Genomic DNA, 25,102 nt, shown 5'->3' with positions numbered 1-25,102 from the left:
AGAGGACGAGCTGAATGCCTGCGGTTGTAGAAGAACCTGTAAGCTTCCTTAGCCGCAGCGTCTTTCTGGTAGACGAGGTCCCAGTTGGCTGGCTGTGGCAGCAATGACTTCTCTAGTGCTGGGACAGTGGCACGGATTTGTCGTCCTGTCATCAACTGAGTGGGGCTCGCTCCGGTCGCGGCGATTGGTGTAGAGCAATAACACATTAAAGCTAGGCAGGGGTCAGACTGTTTGAGGATGTGTTTAGCTGTTTGGACAGCTCTCTCGGCGGTCCCCATTACCCACAGGGTAATGGGGACTGGAGGTTATGTGGGTGAAACCATACCTCTGTTTGAAGTCTTGGAACTTGGCCGATGTGAACTGCGTGGCGTTGTCACTGACCAGTTCTAATGGAATTCCCCATCTCACAAATATGTGCTTGAGCTTGCCTATAACCTGTCTGCTTGTAGTAGTAGTAAGAGGAGCAATTTCAATGTCTCTTGAAAAATAGTCCACTACAATGACGTAACTCTTACCCTCCAGCTCGCACAGATCAGCTGCAATCCTTTGCCAGGGGCCACTGGGTAGGGGAGTCATTACCAGTGGTTCATGTCTCTGTGTGGGTTTATGCTCTGCACAGAAGTCACATGATCTCACTTTCTTGGTGATCTGGGCCCCGATGCTGGGCCACCAGACCGTTAACCTGGCTCGCTCTCAACACTTGGTTAGTCCCTGGTGACTTTCGTGCAGCTGGTTTAGAACATTGGATCTGAGTGCTGTGGGGATTACAATGCAATCATGGTACAGTACGAGACCATCTGATTCAGAAAGGTGAGCTCTGGCTGTGTGAAATCCTTGCAGGGGTGAGAACTCTGCCATTCTCTCTGGCCACCCTTTTCTGATGAAGGTGATCACTTTTTGAAATTCGGCATCACCCTGTGTGGCTCTGCGGATTTCCTCCAGCTTGGGTGACTTGATTGGCTTGTTAGCCACCATAGTGTTCACATATGCTCCGACCTGACCATCAGTGTCTGACTTGTGGTCTCCATCCAGGGATTGCCTCGAGAGTGCATCAGCCACTGCCAGCTGTTTACCTGGGACGTGCTCCGCGATGACATCGAACCGCATTAGGCGCATGAGCAGCCTCTGACACCTCAATGGGGTCTTGTCCAGACCATATGTGTTAATTAATGGCACCAGAGGCTTATGGTCTGTTTGAAGACGGACCCTGCCCATCCCCTGGATGTAACGGGGTGAAGCGCTCACAGGCCCACACAGACGCCAAGCACTCTTTCTCGATCTGGGAATATCTTTTTTCCGCATCTGTGAGAGTGCAAGAACAGAAGGCGATGGCTCGCAGCTCTCCCTCATGGTCCTGTAACAGGGCAGCGCCCAGGCCATAGCTGCTGGCGTCTGCGCTGACCACGGTTGGCCAGCCTGCGTCATAGTAACATAATGCTGGTGCTGCCACTTGTTGAATGCCTGCTCCTGAGGCTCACCCCAGACCCATGCAGTCTCTTTTCTGAGTAGACTGGTGAGCGGGTGCAGCATGGTGGACAGGCCAGGAAGGAATTTGCCCACATAGTTTATGAGTCCAAGCACCTGGCGCAGTTGCTCCACATTTGTAGGGCTGGGCAGTTTGGTGATGGCCACCACTTTGCTGTTATCCAGTTTCACACCGTCGGCGCTGATTATGTGCCCAAAGAACTGTAGTTCGGTCTTCGGTCTGTAGTGGCACTTTGTTCCGTTGAGCTTGAGGCCTGAAGCCTTAATCGTGCGTAGCACCATATTCAGGTGGCGGTCGTGTTCCTCCTTATTAGACCCGTAGACAAGGATGTCGTCCATCACGACGACGGTCCCCTCCATGTCCTTGAGCAGCGTGCTCATCAGCCGCTGGAAAATTTCAAGCGCTGATGTAGTCCCAAATGGCAAACGTTTGAAGCAAAATCTGCCCATGGGAGTTATGAAGGTGGTTAATTTCTGGCAGCTGGGGTCCAGTGGGATCTGCCAGAACCCACTTGAGGCATCTAAAGTGGAGATAACCTTGGCTCCGGCTAGCTTGGGCGTTATGTTGTCCAGTGTGGGCAGAATGTAGCTGTCCCGCTTTACTCCCTTGTTCAGCCGTTTTAAATCCACACACACTCTGACCTCATCCTTGTTGCGCTTTGGAGCAGGCACCATTGGTGCACACCAATCTGTGGGTTCAGTGACCTCCTCTATGATCCCCAGGCTGAGCATGCGCTTTAACTCTTTTTCAACTTTTGGGAGAAGTGGAAAGGGAACTCTGCGTGGCGTGTTTACACTGCATGGCACTGCGTCATCAGTCAGTTCTATTTTACCAGGCTCACAGTTCAGTAATCCCATTTCTCCGAACACATCCTCTGTTACGCTGCTGTTGATTTCGTTGACTCTTGTAACCAGTCCCATTCGTTTTGCCACAGACTTGCCCAGTAAGTTATTTATATATTGTCCTTTAATGACTGTAATCCAGTACTGATATTTCTGCCCCTTGAACATGGTAGTGACAAGGAATTTTCCCACACACAAAACTTTCCCTCCCAGGCTGTACACTGTCGGCCTGGAAATGATCAGTCTGGGCCTCCGCCGTAACCCACTGAATGTCTCTTCTGTCATAACAGTCGTGTCAGCTCCAGTATCGATTTTAAAATCAACTGGGATACCATTCACCATCAGCTCAACATCCCAATCTGTGTCTGAGTCGGGTTCTTCTATGATGGTTGGCTTTGACTCGGTTACAGTTCCAAGGAAAAGTCCGCCTATGAAAAATGTATCATCCTTCAAATCTGCCACAGCCTCTGTCCTGACTTCTTTTAGCATTCTGGTCTTGCATACAACTTCAAAATGGCCCATCTTGTTGCACTTCCTGCATCTTTTATTGCGGGCAGGACAGCTCTCTTTTTTATCATGCATTCTATTGCATCGTTGGCAGTTCAGTTTAGTGTCGCTGTATTTTTGTCCATGTGGCTGTCGTGATTTATCATAGCTCCGTCTCGTGTTGCCGTACTGTTTGTGTCTCACCTCGTTCACTCCAGTTTCCACACGCTCCGCGTTCTGTTGTTTGACCTGCTCGCTCTGGCGCGCGAGCTGGATCGCCCTCTCCAGCGTTAGATCTGCCTCGAGCTGCAGCCTCTGTGAAACCTCTTTGTCCAATATTCCTATCACAATGCGGTCCCGAATCTGTTCATCCTTGCTGTTGCCGAACTCGCATTGCTGCGCGAGCTCATACAGGCTCCGGACAAACGCCTCCACGGTCTCACCAGCCCGTTGGGTCCGCTTGTGAAAGCAGGCGCAGTCATGGATGACGTTCCGTTCGGGTACAAAGTGTTCATCAAACTTTTCCACCACAATTTTAAAGTCAAACTCGGGGTGTGGAATAGCCTCCGTGGCAGCAGGAAACACAAATGAACTGTAGACAGGCTCCGCATCTCTCCCCATAGAATAGAGGAATGAATTCACTTGAACGTCACCGCTCTCTTTATCCAGCTTCGATGCCACACGAAAGCAGGAAAACCTCTGCCTCCACACCGGCCACTCCGCCGGGTGGGAAAAGTCGAACGGCTCCGGGGGACCAAACTGAGCCATCTCGTCTCCGGCGTTAGCGTTGAGTCCTCACTTCTGACACCATGTCATGGCAGGAGGGAGACACGGGTTCTTCGTAACTCCATTTATTTCACCAGCATACAACACATGGCTAACAGTAAATTCTGCTGCTAAACTTCCGGCTTCAGGTCACGTCATCACGTTATCATGCCCAGCCCCCCACTGGCTACGGTAGCCTCATATGAACAATAAGTTATCTCACAACAAACGGTCCGTGAAAAAAATATTTTTTCCAGCAGATATCTTAGTTACAACATGATTGAGCTAGCAAAGCAGTTTTGTGTTGCTATGTGTGGTATTTATTCAGTTTTGGGAAATCACGATGTCTAGAAAGCATCAGTGGCTGCAGCTGTCAGGGACAGCTAACAGCAGCAGCAAAGCTAACATCAGGACGTCATCTGTTAAAAGCCTCCCTTGTCGGATACAACATGAAACTACTCCAGTTAGCTCAATCATGTTGTAACTAAGACATTCGCTGGAAAAAATATTTTCTTCACGGATAAGCACACATTTGATAAAACGGAGTTAAATCTCTCGGCATCTATTTTCAAGCTCTCTATATGCTTGTTTCCTTGCGGACGAGAAAAGGGGGACAGCACATTTCCGAGGAGTGTCCTTTTCAAAAATGCAGGAGGCGTTGCTTTGTTGCCGGCTGTTTTCGCTGGTGTGTTAAACACACTTTAGAATGGAGTGTCTCCAGACTATCAGAAGGCGGAGATCTCTGATTGTCTGGTGGCGAGACTAGTATGGGAGGGACGCGCATTGCAGTACTGACAGGTAGCAACTAGCTTAACATTCACTAGTCTCACCGGGCCAGCCCCACCGGCCCACTTGGTGACCGCCCATCGGGATTCGTCCCAAATGTCCCAATGGCCAATCCCCCATTGGACGAGACTGACAACTTCTCTCATGAAATGCCCAAGCGCATATGTCAGGGTTGCCAACGCTCACGCATCTGGCGTGTGACACACGCATTCACCTTCCATCTCATGGTCTTACTCTGCCCAACTAATTCTCATGCCACCGACGATCGCTGGAAAAAGGCTGGTAGCTGAGTATTTTAAATTAATTTTAAACAGCCGGCGCACCGGGTGGGTGGAGAGGGGAGAGGAGAGGAGAGGGGCAGACTCTGCCTGACTGGCATACCAGTTGAGCGAAATGGAGTGCAGCCAAATGTTTCTGTGGAAAACTACTCTCTGATTGATGCGCAATCCATATTTCCGCTTTGATTGGGCAGCTCTAGTCCCAGCTGACTACGGGCCGTTTCACGCGTCGGGGAGGACGTGACTTTTCAAGTGAACTGAGAGGCGCTTGACTGAACTTGAAGAAAGGTAAGTCGGCTCACTGGTAGTCTGATGTCTTCGGTAGCACCTAGACCGCATACTGGATGTCCACTGGATCCGTCACGTGCATTCCAGCGCGGACTCACTCCGTACAAATAAGATACATAAATGTCAGCATTTTTTTCTGTCCCAGTCCAGCCCTGTACATAGGTAATTGAAAGTCCTTGAATTTATCTATTTCTGTATGAAATTGCATGAAAATAGGACTTCACTGTGTGAATTTCAAAATTTTCTTGGGGGAGAACCCCCCGAATCCCCCTTGAATTCTTTCTGTTTGTCATACAGGACATATTACTGGATTTTTTTAAGCAGGTGACTGTACTACCATAGATTGATGAACTCGACCTTGATCTGCGCCGTAAAACAAATATACGCCTATGGACGTGTGTGAGGCTTAGGCCTATAGATATGAATATGTTAACGTACACTCATTTCTTTTAAGGTCTTTTAAGGTAAAAAAAAAAAAACAAAACAAAACATGCCGTCGTGTCCACATATTTTGTCATCGGATCTACACGATTCACATAGGTCACCCATTTTGTATTGAAAACGGCAAAAGGTGAGCGCTTTTCATGCCTGAACGTCTCAAATGTGGTTTCTGGTTATTGCACTGGTTATACAAATAACCCGTAAAACTGCACATTTAACTACATGTAGCTGAGAATATTTCTGTGGGCATTTCTGCAGTCAGCAGGCCAGTAACACGCTCCCTCAAAACTTGTGACATCTGTGGCATTTTGTTGTGTGATCAAACTGCACATTTCACTGTGACCATCCCAAGGCACACCTGTTAAGTAATTAAGCTTTTTAATTAATGTCTTGCTATGCCACACTTGTGGTGGATGGATTATCTTGGAAAAGGAGAAGGGCTCATTAATGAAGATTTTAACAAATAAGCTACCAATATTTGAGAGAAATAAGTTCAGTGTGAGTTTTCAGTGCTTTTAAATATTCATTAAATAATCAGAGCAACACTGCTTATCTCTTATCAGACTGCATAAGAAAATGTGAATATACTGTACATTCATCTTCTTGTTCTTTGTTTGTAGGGCATTTTCCCTTTACTCTCTGCTCTCACTGTTGTAAAAAGCCCACACATACACAAAATAAAAAACCGTGACACATTTTCAATGTCTTTACCGGAAAACTGGCAACATTCAGTGCGATTTGGAATCAAAATGTCAGTGGTCATCCACTTTGATCAAAACACATCTCTTGTACACATTTAGTGCTGTACTCATACTTTACCTCCAGCCACACTGAACAGGACTCCAGCAGCTTTGCAGAGAAAAGTTCGCAGCCGGACAATTCTTGGAATCTTTACTCCATTCAAGTAACTTTTGATTTCTGGGATTCCCGAACCTGCAGCTACTGGCTGATCACAGAACACCAAAACATAGCATGTAAGCATCATCACATGAAATCACAGGTTAGTGTATTCTCTAGTGTCACAAAAAGTTTATCTGAATTAAAAATTGAACAACATGTCACAATTTGTTGGTAATAGGTGAAATGGGGTCAAACACTTTAAGGCTATAAAACTTATGTTCTCCTGTAAAGTAATGACAATAAAGCACATATACTGCAGTGCAACTACATTTACCACCTTGACCAGTCTGTGACCTTTTATACCAAAGGATGAACACCTGTCCAGCAGACAGTTTGACTCATTCTTCGTTTATGTAGGGACTTTTCTCACCACTGGCTTAAGACCTCATGCCAGAATTTAATTGTAACAAATATGCTTCTTCTTAAAATTTTAAGGAGTTTTTACCTGAAGTTTTTTTTGTTTGTTTCAGGAGGAAACAGTGATCAGCAGGTTCTAGTTGAAGTCCAGGTCACAGATGCTCATTGCCAGCAGAAAATCACTAAAATTGAAATTTGAATACCTACTGTATCTGAGCAGCCTTACCTCGATGAGGACTAGCACACTGGCAATGAAGACAAAGGTCATGTTGAAAGCCAGGAGCTCCAGCAGAGACAGAGGGAGACAGCCTTTATCACTGCACTTCTCTATAGCTGGAGGTGTTCAGCTCAAGTAAAAAAAACACCAACACTGAGGATAAACCTGTCTCTTTAGGGAATTATGTTACCGTATCAATACAACAATGTTCAAACACAATGATAATGTACATTTGACAGCTGGTTTATTTTCAGAACATATTGTAATGAATGGAGAATGATGGCTACCTTGCTGTATGCCAGCAGGTACTACTCTACTCTGCATTTAACTGTGCAGGGAGACCACTAATAATCTTCACACAACGCACACTTACTGAGTGAAAGCAGAACACAAAACCAAAAGAAAAACTGCAGGCCTACATATTGTACTATCCTGGTAAAGAAATACATAGAAGTACTGTAAGGGGAAAAAAGAGAGATTTCAAGAATGAAGTTAAAATAATCTGTGGTGTTAATTAAGATACTGTTATGAGAATCAAGTCTTAAAGATTCAGTGTGTAGGGTTAAGGAGGATATATTGGCAGAAATTTCATTTAATATTCATAACTGTGTTTTCATTAGTTTATAATCCATGGATGTATAGAGTAACTGTGGGGGAAAAAAATCAATACAGCATGGTATCACAATATTTTTGTGTGGCAATATCTTATTGTCACACAATGCCAACTATTGATTTTTTTATTATATAAATTATTAATATTACAAGTACATATTAAACTTTAGGTCGTCTACTAGAATTATATTATCAATAGCTTTTTCAGTCCACCTGACACATTTTGCTGCTGCTGCAAAATGGCTGAAGTCAGATGAACAGACTGAAAACTTTATAAACAGACAACCAGACCGGTTATTTTTTAGCGATTCATTGCTGTGTTTCCAGACAATGGGGCAGGCTAAGTTACCTATGAAAATGGGGGTGTTTTCAAAACACTCCTGTTGTTGACAGAAAGTTGAACTCACCCACCCTACGCTCAGCGTCGCGGTGATGCAGACCTCTTGTGAGTTTCTGTAAGCTGAAACCATTTCCCTCAGTGGAAAGGAAGCTTGTATTTACTTGTATTTCACAGATAAGAAACAATAAATTGTGAAGACAATAAAGCCTCCACTAAAGTATCATTTTAAGTCTTGTATGTGATCTATCCTTCAGGGATTTATACTTTGGGATTTATCATGGCTTCATATGAGACAAGGGAAAGATCGCTAGTTGCTAGGCTAATGTATACAATGTAAAATACCATAGGCTGGCGCTAATAACGTTAGCATGTTGTATTTGCTTAGAAAACGTGTTTAGTATAAGACAGTTGTTTTGTTGGTGAATCTTATGAGCTGTGGGAGCCAAATTGTGTGACATTACCTTTGTTTAATGTTGCTGTTGTCCCTGGTTTTATATGAGAAGAGGAAAAGATCGCTAGATGCTAGGCTAATTTATACAATGTAAAATGCCATAGACTTATGCTAATAATGTTAGCATGTTGTATTGGTGGGGGAAATGTGTCCAGACAAGTGGTTGTCTGTCAACGCTGCAATTTATAGTGAAGCCAATTTGTGCACTTTTGTTTTAAATTGTATCTATTAAGCCATATTTAATGTGTGTTTTGAATCAACTAAATTTTACAGCACTTAACAGAGTCCTCCACCGCCACCTAGTGTTTTGGAGGTGTAACTGCACAGACACACCACCGCAGAAGTAAAAATAACGTGCAGATTTTTTTTTCCCCCACGAGTAATCGAGTAGTTGAAGATTATGTACGACTTTAGTCGACCAAGAATTTCTTTGGTTGACTACAGCCCTAGTATTTTCACGGACAATATCAGCTGGTTGAACAAGGCAACCATCAATATCTCTTCTACCTATACTTCTGTGCCGTTGGTTGAGGCTGTGACTTCGCTGGTCAGAGTTCCACAAAGTTCCATGTGATGCAAAGATGTGAGTTTGCTTTGCCACCAGAAGCAAATGTTTTATTCGTAGCTCAGCTCACACTGAATGAAACTGAACAGGAGGCGAAGATTTGCAAGTGTTGATTTCACTCATGTGTGACCCTCAGCCAACAAATTCGGGTGTTTTTTAGCGACCTGTTGCTGCATTTCTAGCTGGGATAGATAGGATAGATAGATAAAACAGTCTCTGACGGAATTTTCCTTTGGGGATATAATTCAAAGTAAATATATTTTATTGCAATACTCAGCATATTGCAACATATTTAAAATTGCAATAATATTGTATTATGACTTCAGTATCCTGTTAATAACGTTTTGGGGATTTCCACCCCTAACAAAGAGACTTGCATACAGTGTTGGAGGCAGGGCCTTGTTCATTCCTATGAAAGCTAGTAAGTGGTGCATGAAGCCAAACAAGTTTGACTTTGCAGACATAAAATTACCCTGATCTTCCACATCATTGGTCCCATATGGCAGGTGCACAAGAGGCTTTGCCGGCCGAACAGTTAACTTCAGTGTAACGCTCTGCTAACTTCAGTGGGGATAAAAATGTTGGACTAAATGGATCAAATTCTGATAGTGAAATGAGTCATTTTGCGGGGCTTGTGATGCTACAAAAATATATCCACTGATTTACAGACACCTATGGAAAAAATGTATTTTGGGCCCCACGGCACCATGTGATGGACCCAGAGGTTTTAGTTACACAGACTGGCCAAAGGCCCCCAGGAATGCTACTCAGCCTTACTTCCAATTTTTCCCAGTGGCCACTCGCAGTATGGCAGTAAAACAAAATCCCCTGTATGGGCCACCACTGTAAAAGAGACGTCTGTAAAACTGTTTGTATTAAGAGTTTTGATTTCATATTTGAAAAACTTTTCTTGAGCCGAGAAAAACTATTTAAAAATATGTGATGTTATCGCAATGTAAAGTCTATAAGCCAAGCAGGAACAGGGCCAGCGGGAGAAACACTACTGCATACATTCAGCGAGCCGCACAGCGCAAAAGTAAACCCGTAACCAAAAAACTTTTTTTTTGGCATATGCGCCAGGCAAGCAACTCCTGGTGTCAGTATCTAGATATTATTATACATCTATGTTCGGCCACTATGTCAAATTGTCTCCAAAGTCCAGCACATTTCCTGGGGGCCTGGTATGAAACTAAAACTAAGAATCGTTGTCTCTTAGGTACCTTAGAACTAAGAGGCATTTATATCTACATGTCGAGCGGGTCCTCTTCCATTGAGTCCACAGTAGTCCAGAAGGGACAAACCAAACACTGGCTCTAGATAGGGCCATTCACGTTTCTGCATTGGCCACTTAAGTTTTCCTACATGCTTGGTACAGGACAGACGTTTTTGTTGGTTGCAATCTGCAACCTCGCCACTAGATGCCACTTTATCCTACACACTAGACCTTTAAATTTGAAAAAAGTCAAAATATACCATAAAACTTGAATTAATAGTCCAGGCTATTATTTTCTTAAATCACTGAACTCAAAAGGCCTATTTAGGACAGGCGTCTATATGGGACAGGCCTTTAATTCCTTTCACACAAAACTGTTGCTCAGCAAATATGGGAAATACAATCAAATTGTTTATTTAAACCAGTATGAACATTACTTGTTTAATAATTAGGCCATAGATAATACATCAATTATGAATCATTAATTTGATCTAGCTCCAGAGAGTGTTCTGGCACTTGAGGATTAAGGCACCTGGCATACCGACACAACACCACTTTATCCTGTTAAAACAATACTCACAACTTGGGTTAATTTTTGTGAAAACCCTTTTGATTTTTTTGATCTGAGGAAGCTTATGGACTAAAGGAATAAGAATAGCTTACAGGGTAATTGAGGAATGGACACATAATTTGAGGTAGCCAACAACCAGGTTTTATACATCCGTAGAACTTCTTCTTCTAAAAAAAAGAACTGCTTGGTAACCAGACCAGGCATCTAATTGAGACAGGCATTTATTTACCAAAATGTGTAGTCACACTGGGCTAGTAAAGGGGACTAGGAATTTACTTGAAGTTTTAAGGTTAAAGCACAAGAGTCATTTTTTTATGTCACCTGAAGAAATTAGAAAGTTTACAAAAGAAAATTATACGAGCCATAACCTGGTCTGGTTATAACACTCCCACACATTCCCTCTTCCACAACTATAATCTCCTGAGGTTTGCTGAGTTCAATGTTCATCAAAATGCTTCTACAATGTACCAAGTTGTCCATAACTTGAATCCAAGACTCTCCAAGCTCATCCCAGTCAGCCACCCCATGCATATTTATAATACCAGAAATACAATTCTTATAAACGGTAAAAAAAGACGACTGAAATGCACTAGTCTAAGTATAATAACCAGGGGGCTGCAGATCTGGAATGGGCTTGATGAGAGTCTGAAAACATCTAAATCCATCTCTGTTTTTAAAAAGAAACTGAAACAAAAAATGCTTAATTCGTATGTATAGTATCCTTCACTGATCTGGGAATGAATGTATGTTGATTTGTCCTGTGTGTTTTGTGTTTTGTGTCTGCAATATGTTTTGTGTTTGTAACATGTCTTGTACCATGTCACGGCTCATCTTCCTGATCAGGCTCCCACCATAAGCTTTAAATAGCTTCATAGGAGACCTGGCACTCCACACAATTGTGTCTTGTACTTGTGTAACTGTTGACACATGTTGATTCTGTGTGGTGTGCGAATAAATCTGAAATCTGAAAAGAAGAGGTTGTAATAATTTAAAAATGTCTTTCTTAAAATGTTACAATAATTTTGATTCTTAGGTAATGTTACCACTTTTCCTAACAGAATTACTGTAATTGTATGTTTGTAATATTGTGACTTCATTCATTCATCTTCTAACCGCTTCATCCTCTTGAGGGCCACGGGGGGGCTGGAGCCTATCCCAGCTGACATCGAGCGAGAGGCAGGGTACACCCTGGACAGGTCGCCAGACTATCGCAGGGCTGACACATAGAGACAAACAACCATTCACACTTACATTCACACGTATGGACAATTTAGAGTTATCAATTAACCTAGTCCCCAATCTGCATGTCTTTGGACTGTGGGAGGAAGCCAGAGTGCCTGGAGAGAACCCATGCTGACACAGGGAGAACATGCAAACTCCGCACAGAAGGGCTCCCACGCCCGGGATCGAACCGGCAACCCTCTTGCTGTGAGGCGAGAGTGCTAACCACCACACCACCGTGCCGCCCAATATTGTGACTTGTTTTCCCCAAATTCTAACGTTATTTTCATAACATTACAATGTTTTAATGACATTAAACTAGCAGCAACCCTAACAATAGCCCTAACACTCTGTTATAGACAGCACATCACTGAGTGGACTCTGAGTATACATTTTCATAAAAGCTTCTGTCGATCATTGAACATTGATGTGCAGTAAATTCTGCTGTTTGTTACTCCATGTTTCAATCTGCAGAGGCGTGCTGAAGGATACAATCGCCAACCAGAGTGAATTTGATTTTGCTCAAGAGGCGCACAAAGAAATCCACAAACAGGCCCACCTGAAAGAGACATGAAGGTAACATTCCCTGGTCATCTGCAATATGTTGGAATCTAACAAGGAAAACCAAGATATCTCAAATGCACCTACCAGACCCACTGTGACTCCAATAGCAAACATCATCATCCACCGCATCGCTTCATACTTTTTGGCTTTCTATTGGCAGATGAAAAAGACATTAATACAAAGATTTCGCATACTATATTTTAAACTGAGAATTAAAATTGTAAACTGACTTTTTATCATGAATTTAAATCTATGAATCTTTTTTCTCAATTTTTTAGTTCTCAGTTGTTTTTGTCATATGACCAACAGAATACAAATATCCCATTTTATGTTTGTGTCCACCAGCACGTAGTTTCTATGCTCTCAACATCATCTGTATGATATGATTGCTTCCACACAGTGATTGATGAGGGCGCATAGCGTTTCTGTATGTTTTTGAAACATAAATTATTCCATTTTTCTGAAACATACTTAGGTAAGCATACTACATGAGTAAATGGTAAATGGACCTGCACTTGTATAGTGCCTTTCTAGTCATCTGACCACTCAAAGCGCTTTTTACACTATGAGTCACATTCACCCATTGGCACACACTAACATACTGGTGGCTGAGGCTACCATACAAGGTGCCACCTGCTACTCAGTTTTTAACTCACTCACACACCGATGGAACAGCCATTGGGAGCAATTTGGGGTTCAGTATCTTGCTCAAGGATACTTTGACATGCAGACTCCATACACTGATCTAACAGCTGATCTTCCGATTAGAGGATGACCTGCTCTGCCTCTGAGCTGAGTAGTTTTTAAGACAGTTTGCACTACTCCAAGAAATCGTGTTAAAGTGGTTCTTTCACATCATCTACTGTATATCAACAATAAATTTAAAACACATAAGATCGCAGTGGAAAGAGCTTGTGTCGGCAAAACTGCAGGATTCTGGCCAAGACATTCATTAATGATTCTACTGTAACATTGCACAATACCATCACAATACCACCAACACCATCACAATACCACCAACACTATTTAATACCACCCACATTATTTAATGCAACACATCTGATCATAAGTGCATGTTGGGTATGCCTGTTATTGAACACATATGAGACTAAAACTTTTACAAACAGAAAGGCGTTATGGTGCTTCAACCTTGCTTGAAGGACTGCTCTTTGTTCTGCAAGCCACCAGATGTCGCTGTGTTTGCCATGTTCAAAGCCCCAAAGCTTTGCATCTCCTCAGCACAAACAGAAAGATAGCCCAAAGCTCCGTAAGACTTTGTTTGCCTGTCACTATTATTATCAGAAGCCCTGTGTAGATCCTCAAATATAGCACAAAACAATAAACATACATCTTCCACAGTTTTACTTTTCCAGTAGGCTATATCATATTCCTCCTGTGTAAGATTTGATAGGGTGAAGACACCCGAATCGAATCTCATCTGAGTGCTCTGTAGATTTGTTATCCATATCTGAGCAATGACTTTACAAAAGACATTTTTAACTTGTCTCACCCTGTTGTCCATCCCCTCCAGGATCTCCACATAGGGCTCACTGATGCAGCAGTCATAATCCAAGCTCTGTCAAAGCCAAAACATGTAACTATTACCTGGGTCAGACCAATGTCAGACATCCAATGACTCTCATCTGTACCAGGAGAAGCTTGAACCCATAGACGTTTGCCGGAAATCTTTCTCCTTATGATGTTTTTTCACGTGTCTCACCTCATAGTCTTTCCTAGGCAGAATCTCATCTTCTTCATCTCGGATTTCCCCAAGGATTGTCTTGTGGAAAAAAGGAATAAGCTAAGTACAATATAATCAATAAAGGGACACATCCAGCACAGCAGGAACAATTCACACGAAATTAAGCCAGCTACAGACTACAAGTCCTTCACTGAATGCCAACAACATGGAGACTTTCAAGAATGCAGCTACTTACTTGACTGCACATTTACTGCTTAAATTTGCCATCAAAGAAGTAAGTAAGAAGTAAATAAGTGGTAAATTAATAAATTATCAGGGTATCTCCATTACTGCATGGTTAGTGGAACAGGCCAGTTTCAGATTTGAATACATTTAAAGTATTTTGCAAATGTAAACACCTAATCGAGAGTAAGATCATAGCTTAAAGACATGATTAGATGTACAGGTAAAGTCGACATATTAATTACCTCCCATGCATTTAAAATTAACAAAAGTTAAACTAAGATGGATGGAAGATGACCTTTGGTATAAATGGGTAATGAAACAAGTATGTTGTTGACGTAAACACAAAATACTTATATGCGTGTAGCGTGCATGCCAAAATGATTCTGGTAAGCCATAAAACCTCTAAATGTTGTTAAGGATGGATAGGTGGGTTTATAAGAAAGCCCTAAATTGCCAGATTTGTGAAAACAGAGTTTGGCCCAGGGGCGTTCTTTCCATAAGCATAGTAAAAACTTCAAACAGTAACCCCATGAGGCGAAGTTACAGTGTAAAGAGAATTATTGCCAGTTTCAACCTAGGTGTCGGTAAATTGCGAAAAGATTAAAGGTCACTGTTACTTGTTTGCAAAAGCTAACTTATGAGACACTAGAACACAATCACTGTGGAGCAGGGTGGAGCAAGCAACCCAGAAAACTGGGCACAGAGCAAAGCTCAGGAGAAATTCAGAGGGAAAATATCTGATCATAAAATAGAGAGATCCCTGCTTTGGCCAGATGGTTTATCGTTCCTTACCAGTTCCTCGGGTGTCCGCGTCTCTCCTTCTCTGCAGCAACATTGGCAACAAAAACAGTTTCCACAACAGGCCATCTTCGTTGTTGTGTCATGTGGCTTTCAGGGACTGTGGTTACAAACGTCAAACTTTTTCTTCGTTCGAAATCGCTGGAAGAACCTGAAAACATATTTAGTGGGTGGTATATCGCACAAATTTTATTTTACAAAGCTATAGCAGTGTCCTAAAATTTGATTTTAAAATATATGTTTATAACACTGCGGCTATGTTTAAAATATGTATTTCCCAGGGCAAGTAAACGCAACATTGGCCGTTTCCTACAGTGTCATGTGACGCCAAAGGGAGAAGGTTATTCCAAATCGTCAAAAGTGCGTGTTATTTACGCACAATCCTATTTTCTTTAATAAAGGCACCACAAACTTAAAATGCACGCACGAATGGATGGGGAAATTATGTCCTATGTATTTTTTCAGATAATGCAACGAAAGCCAATGAATCTGGCCAGGAACTGATTTCATAATTGCGCAAAATAAATCTGTATTTGCATTGGCATCTGTACATATATTTATCTTAAATTGCAAAATATTCATTACTCCTGCACTGCTCTTCCACTTTAATCACCTCACATTGAAATACCTGCACTGTTTACCACCTACATTTGCACTACAATCATATCTACTGTAGTAACATCTCTCCCTTTCCCTCGAAAATAATAAAGTGTCTATCTATCTATCTATCTATCTATCTATCTATCTATCTATCAAATAGCGCGCAATTGCCATTCTCCTAAATACAGGGATATCCCATATTGCATTTGGTGAAAGGGGCCTTCCTTAAAAAAGTTCACTTTTAACTTTATTATTAACATTTTGTTATGCTCTTTGTGTTTGAGAAGAATGTGCAATTATTTCAACTGAATTTAACAAAATTAACAAGCACATGATACTAATGAGCAAAATTATTTAGCAAGCAGGCCTATGTATATGTTATGTGAGAAACTAACTCAAAAGTGTCAAGTGCATGAGTTGGGCCTTACATTTTTGAGCTAAAGTTAGGTTCATAAAATAAAATAGATAAAAGGTCTGTACAGCGTCTTGAACCCACGTAAGGAGTAAGTAAACTACCCTTTGATTCCATGAATTGTGTTGTGACGTGTGCAACACCGTCTCTTTGAAGGCTCACTGCATCTGATACGCCGAGGTACCCCATTTGTGGGTCCCTCGCTGTAAGCACAGTAGCTGTTGTGAGGGGGGAACAGACTCCGACACGCCAGCCCAAAGACAACTGGCTGGGAGAGGTCAGAAAAGCAGCGTTTGCTCTTTAACGCGAGCGTAAACAGATCGTAACCTGTGTTAGCTTCGAGCTCGGTGTGAAAGGACGTTGCCAGAGCAACTTCAGTTTTTCTCTTATAATTTAGGGACCGATGGGCTAACACCGCTCGCGAGGTGCGGAGCTAACGTTAGCTGTGCTCAGCTAAGAGAGCTAACGCTAGCAAGCTCTACATAGATGTTTATTTACATTCGTTTACCTGCGTTTGTGCGCATGACTAAACGTGTAGCTGGGTATAAAACGAGTGGCTCGTGTTAGTGTGTTTGGGATGTAGAGTTATCAGCAGCAGCTGCTATACATCAGTTACCCTTGCTGCAAAAGGACCAGGTAGGATATTGTGCTCTCCAAATGGACCCTGCACAGAAACCTGCAAGCATAATCGTACACGTGTAACTGAAATTTTAACCTGCCCCTTAATTGTAGAGTATTGTGATTTCTTTGTAAAGAGATGTTCAGCTTTTGCTTTATGAGATTGTAACGTTACGTTGTCAAAAAGTCAGTCAACAATAAGTGACATACCGTACTTTTGAACAGGGTTTGGTGTGACGTTTGTTGCCCATGGCGCAGGTAACGTTACAGCTCAAGATTGTATGTTACTGACAGAACAGAGTCAGAAAGACATGTTCTGTGTGTTCTTTTCCCCTCAGTATAGTCTGCTACCATGGTGAACCAGGTTCCGCGAGGGGACGGTAGTTGGCAGTCATGTAAGAGCGACTCCAGCGGGGCCAGCAACAGCGGGGGGGAGAGCTCCAAGGAAAGCTCACGATGTTCTACGCCGGTGCTGGACGCAGACCGATCAGACAGGCTGCGGGACAAGATGCGCAGGAGGACGGAGTCCGGAGACCGCTGGTTCTCGCTGGAATTCTTTCCTCCCCGCACAGCCAGTGGAGCTGTCAACCTCATCTCAAGGCATGTGCAATTCGACAGGACTTGAATGCATTATTTTATACAGGAAAAATGACTTGCTTCGATTCAACAAAGGCTGCGCACAAGGACATGGTCAAAGGATTAGTGAAAAGTTGTAGTTAGTTTGCGTATATGTTACAGTGGCCCATTTTAATCTGAAAAGAGGGTGATAAAAAATACAATGATCAGCATCATACTTGATCAATATATGCTGGAAAATGTATATATATTCATATTTTGTATATTTTATTTATTTATTTATTTATTTATTAATATAATAAAAAAAATATAAAAATAAAAAATATAGAAGGACAAGTTGATTAAGATATGTAATATTAATATTTTTGTTAGGCAAAGACAATTGGTAACATATCATACATTTAGACTGGTTTATATTTGGGAGCCATGGATAATTGGTCATTTATATTATATACTAAGACAGGTATGTAGTTTGTAAGCTAGATATTTGGTAATTAATATTATACAGTATATTTAGTAGGGTTATTTTTGTGTGACAATGTTAAATGGTAATAAAAACTGTATATTTAGAAAATGTAAGGTATAGGTTTACCTATGTAAGGATGCTGTCTTTTTCTGTTCATTCAGTGACTTATGGAGAAGGGGTGGGATTTAATAAGTTTATACTTCCTCTTGCTCCTCTTCAACTGTGTTAATCAAAGTAACTATATTTTTACAATTGCTTTCACATTATGCTTTTCATTATTTACAAATATTACTTTCTGTCTGTCTGTCTGTTTGTATGTTTATGTCTTTTTTTTTTTTTTTTTTTTTACATGTTTGAAATGAATATCAAATATCAAAAATTCAAACCAACATAGCATTATTAATAAACACTCAAAAAAATATCTAAGAAACAGCTGAACAATTTCTTTCAAGCATTTTTTCATGTATCTTCAGATTTGACCGTATGGGCAGCGGAGGGCCACTGTTCATCGACATTACCTGGCACCCAGCAGGGGACCCGGGCTCCGACAAAGAAACCTCATCTATGATGATTGCCAGCACAGCTGTTAACTATTGTGGCCTGGAAAGCATCCTCCACCTGACCTGCTGCAACCAGACCAATGTGAAGATTACTGGCCACCTGACCAAAGCAAAGCACCTGGGCCTCAAGAACATCATGGCACTAAGGGGAGGTAGGAGAGATGACATTCTTACATTCTTAATTACAGGACTGGTTGTAACATGTAGTACACTCCTCTGTGATTCAGAGTGGTTGGAGAACGTGTAAATAAAGAGGGAATTCTTCACTCCATAGTTTTTCGAGGCTCCTGTCACAACATAATAGTTTGCCGCATTCTGCCAGCAGTTCTCAGTAAAGAGGAGTGTAACAGTATATTTGGGACAGGCCTTTAATTCCTTTTACACATTGCTTAGCAAAGATGGGAAATGCGATCAAATTGTTAATTTGAACCAGTATGAATATTACTAGTATAAAAATTAGGTTTCAAGTTAACATATAAATTATGTGTTATATTATGACACTTGTTTTACGGCACCCAAGTATTATGGCACCCGGCATCCCGACACAACGCCACTTTATCCTGTTAAAACAATATTCATAACCTGGATTAATTTCTATGAGAAACACTTTTGATTCTTTTGATCAGTGGGCCCTTATGGAGTAAAGAAATATGAATAACTTAACTGGTAATCAAGGAATGGACACATTCTGACATATTCTGACTTTATGACAGCTTCAGAGGAAGAGAGTAACATCCTGCCAAGGTTTTTCTTCCTTGTCGCTCTGCGCCACAGCCCCCGCATGCCTCAGGCCCCTGCAGTTGCATGGGGGAGCGAGGGCCCGATCACAGCTGCTTGCAGCTTTAATTAGGGCCCGAGCAGGAGACCTGCAAGGTCCCTATTGTTTTACTCCTGATTATTTTTATATATATATATATATATATATATATATATATATATATATAAAAAGTTTGGACACACCTTCTCATTCAATGCGTTTTCTTTATTTTCATGACTATTTACATTGTAGATTCTCACTGAAGGCATCAAAACTATGAATGAACACATGTGGAGTTATGTACTTAACAAAAAAATGGTGAAATAACTGAAAACATGTTTTATATTCTAGTTTCTTCAAAATAGCCACCCTTTGCTCTGATTACTGCTTTGCACACTCTTGGCATTCTCTCCATGAGCTTCAAGAGGTAGTCACCTGAAATGGTTTTCCAACAGTCTTGAAGGAGTTCCCAGAGGTGTTTAGCACTTTTCGCCTTCACTCTGCGGTCCAGCTCACCCCAAACCATCTCGATTGGGTTCAGGTCCGGTGACTGTGGAGGCCAGGTCATCTGCCGCAGCACTCCATCACTCTCCTTCTTGGTCAAATAGCCCTTACACAGCCTGGAGGTGTGTTTGGGGTCATTGTCCTGTTGAAAAATAAATGATTGTCCAACTAAACGCAAAGTGGATGGGATGGCATGTCGCTGCAGGATGCTGTGGTAGCCATGCTGGTTCAGTGTGCCTTCAATTTTGAATAAATCCCCAACAGTGTCACCAGCAAAACACCCCCACACCATCACACCTCCTCCTCCATGCTTCACAGTGGGAACCAGGCATGTGGAATCCATCCGTTCACCTTTTCTGCGTCTCACAAAGACACAGCGGTTGGAACCAAAGATCTCAAATTTGGACTCATCAGACCAAAGCACAGATTTCCACTGGTCTAATGTCCATTCCTTGTGTTTCTTGGCCCAAACAAATCTCTTCTGCTTGTTGCCTCTCCTTAGCAGTGGTTTCCTAGCAGCTATTTGACCATGAAGGCCTGATTCGCACAGTCTCCTCTTAACAGTTGTTCTAGAGATGGGTCTGCTGCTAGAACTCTGTGTGGCATTCATCTGGTCTCTGATCTGAGCTGCTGTTAACTTGCGATTTCTGAGGCTGGTGACTCGGATGAACTTATCCTCAGAAGCAGAGGTGACTCTTGGTCTTCCTTTCCTGGGTCGGTCCTCATGTGTGCCAGTTTCATTGTAGCGCTTGATGGTTTTTGCGACTCCACTTGGGGACACATTTAAAGTTTTTGCAATTTTCCGGACTGACTGACCTTCATTTCTTAAAGTAATGATGGCCACTGGTTTTTCTTTAGTTAGCTGATTGGTTCTTGCCATAATATGAATTTTAACAGTTGTCCAATAGGGCTGTCGGCTGTGTATTAACCTGACTTCTGCACAACACAACTGATGGTCCCAACCCCATTGATAAAGCAAGAAATTCCACTAATTAACCCTGATAAGGCACACCTGTGAAGTGAAAACCATTTCAGGTGACTACCTCTTGAAGCTCATGGAGAGAATGCCAAGAGTGTGCAAAGCAGTAATCAGAGCAAAGGGTGGCTATTTTGAAGAAACTAGAATATAAAACATGTTTTCAGTTATTTCACCATTTTTTGTTAAGTACATAACTCCACATGTGTTCATTCATAGTTTTGATGCCTTCAGTGAGAATCTACAATGTAAATAGTCATGAAAATAAAGAAAACGCATTGAATGAGAAGGTGTGTCCAAACTTTTGGCCTGTACTGTATATATATATATATATATATATATAATTTTTTTTATTTATTTATTTTTTTTCCGCCCATATGATCGCATTTTTCACTGCCTGAACATACCCCAAAACTCACCAAACTTGGAATATAAGTCACACCTGGCAAAAATTTTTATAATCTATTGTCGTTCTGAATTTCCACCACTAGGTGGCGCTTTTATTAAGGACAGTGGGTTTTGGGTCATAACTCCCATATACTTTGTCGCACATTCAAAAACCTTATATCCACATGTTCATTGAATTGTGCTGAATCTTGTGGTATACGCCCATTTCCGCCTACCTTTTTTTTCCGCAAATTCACAAAATGTCGCAAACCTACTTTTTTGAACTCCTCCCAGGCAATTTCACCAATTGGCATGAAACTTTGCACACAGCATCTGTGGACCCTTCCGACAAGAAGTTATTAAAAGAATTTCAATATTCCAAACAATACTCAAGTTATTAAATACCAACTTCCTGCAGATTTCGTTCTAAACAGGAAGTGCTGCATATCTCCACATTGGTGTATCCGAATGACATGAAACTCAGGTTACCACTTCCCCATGAGCCCCTGAGGCTCTGTGCAAAGTTTTGGGTGATGACCACAAGGTGGCGCTCTTTAAATTGAAGTATATTATATCTCAACATCGGTTGGGCGGATTAAAACGAAACTTGGTATAATCATTGTCAATGCCCTCCTGAGGATATCTGATGAAGGACTTACTGATCCGCCACTAGGTGGCGCTCTGGTGACCGTCTAATTTAATATTTGGCAAACAACCAAGTAAATCTGAATGAATCATGGTCTTCTCAGGTGCTCATGGTTTTAGTAAAATGAAATAAACCAAGCCAACAATATGTAGCATTCCATATTGACAAAAGTTAAAACATTTATATTTGTATGTGTGATCTATACAGCTAAGTAATGGTAGCTAAAGTGGGTAGTCAACAGTCAAGCTTTATAAATCCAAAGAACTTATGTAAAAGTGAACTGCTTGGCAACCAGACTGGCCTTTATTTGTTAAAATGTGTAGTTACACGTGGCTAATAAAAGGGACTGGGCATTTAATTGGGACAAGGTTTTTAATTGAAGTTATATGGATATCAGTCTCTGAGTTTTGCTGTTGTTTATGGTGTGTGGTGTTTGGCTGCTGGTAGGGCTGTGCAATATTACGATATATATATATATATAGTGTGATGAGAGAAAAATGTCTATCGTTTCATATTTTGTTCGATCATTTATATTGTGACGCAAATTACACTTTTTACGGCAATATTTTTCGTCATTTGGTGTCTGTCCATCTTTTGCACAGATCACATTGATAAATTACTCTTCTTGGCTTTTTAATTCACGAAGCTTTTATGACACTTAACAGTAACATAACGAGTTTATATAACTCCACCGCCGTCTGTCTCTGCTGCACTACACACACTGAGGGCTCAGCCCCACAGAGACGCAGCGGGCAGCTTTTTATTCATTGGATTAAAATGTGCTATATCATGATATGTATCATTTTTGGGATATGAAATGACCCATATCGTGATATGATATTTTGGCCATATCGCCCAGCCCTAGCTGCGGGTGGCACTCAGCCTCAGCTCTTAAACACATGGTGCTCAGAACTTAAACTTAACTTAACTGAAATTAAAAGGCATTCCCACTATAAATTGATGCAGACAAGACATAAAGCGGTACATAAAACCTCATTTAATATAGTGCTGCCAAGAGATTAAAAAAATGGAGAGATTAATTAATTATGATCTGTAATTAATTGATCTAATGAATCTCTTTTTAATCTCATCTCAAAATTGCTGAGAAAAGCCCTCAACTTGAGGTATTTTCATTTAAATTCATTACATTATTGTAGCAGATGATCAAAAGATTGATATATATTACAAAAAGTGGTTTTATAAAGTCATATTTATTGTTTTCAACAATAACACACTTGAACACAGATGCAGTACACCTAGCCATTACATTCTATTGTTTTTGAGATTAGTCCCAATAAAGAGTGCTGCAACCTTCAGTCTCAACCGCCAGGGGGGTGCTTGACTGTCATGACATGTCAGCTTCATTAAAAGCATAGCTGCAGATTTACGCAACAATAGATGTAAAACCACACAGAAACAATACATCTGTGATCAGTTCCCTAATTTTATTTTAACAATTTTCTAAATTATTTTCCTCTTTTCAATTTCTGGTTTTATTTCATGGAAGTGATCAATGTAAGTGTCCTTTAAACTTAATGAAAAATAAAAGCTAACAAAATAAAAGACACCTGGTACATTCGTTATAGCTGTATCAGTTTATAGAACAGTTAGAACGAGGCTGCACTGCAACGTGCAAATCACTCCTTCTCGTGGCTGCATGCGCTTTCCCTGTCCTTGCGGCTGCAACTTGCGCTGTCTTCTCTTCTTCAAACTACAACGCCCATAATTCATCTAAGAACTGCTGCAGCCAAGGTCCAGCCGGTGGGAGCTGCATGACACCTCAACCACTATGATCAGATTTTAATGTTTTATCAGGCAATAACTACTCCAGACTCTGCTCTAGTGTAATTTTCGGGACAATCAGGGCAGGATTCAGGATTCAGGACAACTGCTTGGATTTTGGGACTGTCCCGAATTTTTCGGCAAATAAGGCACGGAGGTTGCCAGGGAGGTCAGATACTTGCGTGCTAAATCAGACAGCTTTTCATAGGCTCCTGAGTGAGCAGACCACCACTGCAGGGGACAGTCATCAATGCTGATGCGGGGCTCTGCTCTGTAGCGCTACAGCTCTCCCACAACTCAAGCACAAAGAAGCCCAATCGTACCCCTACAGACAGATTTTATAAAAGGCAACTCTGTGGCATACAGAAACAGTAAAGTTAGAGATTAAGAATGAGATTAACGCGATCAAAAAACATAGCGTCTTAAATATGACTGTAATTAATTATTTGCAATTAACACGATAATTTGACACCCCTAATTTAATATATGTCCCCCCCCCCACTGCGTAGAAACAAAAACTACACCCTTGCAGTGGAGTCAGAGCTCATCAGTGGTGGCTCATAGTTTGTAAGCTCTGACAACCAGTGCTGCTGGCACATTGTTGTCCTGTTAAGACAAGCAGAATAACTTGTTTGTTGGTCAGTTACAGTTGAATAATATATGTAAACTTTGTAGGAACAGCAGTTACATAACTTTTGGAACTAGCCAAAACTTAACCAAGAGTGTGTATGCATGTGCATGCATCATAGATGCATTCCAGTGCTTGAATAGCACTACACCCCTAGGCACTTTACAGGACAAACAAAGCTAAATGTAAACACTGTCAGAAAATGGCAGAGTGTATTGCAGCCTCTACAGTAGAGTTCAATGCAGTGTGTAAGTAGTGAGCCAAGGGAGAGCAAAGTGGAGGTGAGGCAGACTGCGAAGAGTTGAAGAGTTGTTGTGCATGAAAGGTTAGTGAGGAAAAAACACCTGTGTGACAGCTGATGTAAAACAACAGAGCTCTATAAGGCTCAGTTTAGCTGATCCTGATCAGTTAAAAAATTACTTGATCTACCAGTACCGATATTTGAGATCAGACTGGGGCATCCCTAGTTAAAAGGCACACTGCTGTTTCATTTCTTTTAGACACGTTTTAGGTTTACTGACTGTTCATGTAATCACACTGCTTTGGGTGTTTTAGCAGAGTTAAATGGGTCATTTATGACAGCTCATATAACCAAACAAAGTACTGGAAAATGTATCAGGCTTTTCAAATTCTGATCCTGCTGTTGTGTCACAGCATGGCTTTACTCACCTTGACTTCTTTGGAGATGATGTCACGGCAGTTTCACACAGCGTCACTATGGCAGTCAGCTGATAATCCCTCCTACACTTAAGGGGGGCTATCTGCAGTGGAAAACAAATTGGAGAAAAGGACCTGATTCCAATAGTGAGTCGAGTTTAGCTGAAACATGAAGTGGAAGTGGGGCAATACAGTATTGGAGATGCTCATTACATATGGCTGCCAACTAAGGTGTGATATTCTGATATCTCCATAGACCCAGTGGGAACAGACTGGGAGGAAGAGGAGGGAGGCTTCAACTACGCCATCGACCTTGTTAAACATATCCGATCAGAGTTTGATGATTACTTTGACGTCTGTGTTGCCGGTATGTTTTCAGCTTCCAGATCAGTAGAAGGCAGTTTAAGTGAAACTCCATTTTAAGT

At 41.6% G+C, this 25,102-nt stretch overlaps 2 protein-coding genes across 8 annotated transcripts in view; one reads left to right on the top strand and one right to left on the bottom strand.

Moving 5' to 3' along the window:
• clcn6 (chloride channel 6) overlaps nucleotides 1–15,251 on the bottom strand; it is a 122,732-nt gene extending 107,481 nt beyond the window's left edge. For 2 of the 3 annotated variants that reach the window (XM_049581656.1, XM_049581657.1), the window contains exons 1-7: nucleotides 15,103–15,251; nucleotides 14,104–14,163; nucleotides 13,894–13,959; nucleotides 12,468–12,533; nucleotides 12,312–12,378; nucleotides 6,856–6,962; nucleotides 6,192–6,318 (exon numbers count right to left, since the gene is read on the bottom strand). In XM_049581656.1, coding sequence (XP_049437613.1) covers nucleotides 6,192–6,318; nucleotides 6,856–6,962; nucleotides 12,312–12,378; nucleotides 12,468–12,533; nucleotides 13,894–13,959; nucleotides 14,104–14,163; nucleotides 15,103–15,177 — 568 coding nt within the window. In that variant the 5' untranslated portion in view covers nucleotides 15,178–15,251. The remainder of the gene's footprint in view (nucleotides 1–6,191; nucleotides 6,319–6,855; nucleotides 6,963–12,311; nucleotides 12,379–12,467; nucleotides 12,534–13,893; nucleotides 13,960–14,103; nucleotides 14,164–15,102) is intronic. The other variant, XM_049581655.1, reaches the window with a different exon arrangement.
• A 657-nt stretch (nucleotides 15,252–15,908) lies between these two features.
• mthfr (methylenetetrahydrofolate reductase (NAD(P)H)) overlaps nucleotides 15,909–25,102 on the top strand; it is a 34,423-nt gene continuing 25,229 nt past the window's right edge. The window contains exons 1-5 of one of the 5 annotated variants that reach the window (XM_049581670.1): nucleotides 16,220–16,756; nucleotides 16,964–16,996; nucleotides 17,077–17,338; nucleotides 18,254–18,492; nucleotides 24,934–25,044. In XM_049581670.1, coding sequence (XP_049437627.1) covers nucleotides 17,091–17,338; nucleotides 18,254–18,492; nucleotides 24,934–25,044 — 598 coding nt within the window. In that variant the 5' untranslated portion in view covers nucleotides 16,220–16,756; nucleotides 16,964–16,996; nucleotides 17,077–17,090. The other 4 variants (XM_049581671.1, XM_049581672.1, XM_049581669.1 and 1 more) reach the window with 4 other exon arrangements.

This window comes from Epinephelus fuscoguttatus, linkage group LG7, assembly GCF_011397635.1.
Source record: "Epinephelus fuscoguttatus linkage group LG7, E.fuscoguttatus.final_Chr_v1".
In the NCBI taxonomy this organism is placed as follows: Eukaryota; Metazoa; Chordata; class Actinopteri; order Perciformes; family Serranidae; genus Epinephelus; species Epinephelus fuscoguttatus.
The sequence above is the reverse complement of the archived record's forward strand: the minus strand, read 5'-3'. Positions and strand labels throughout refer to the sequence as shown.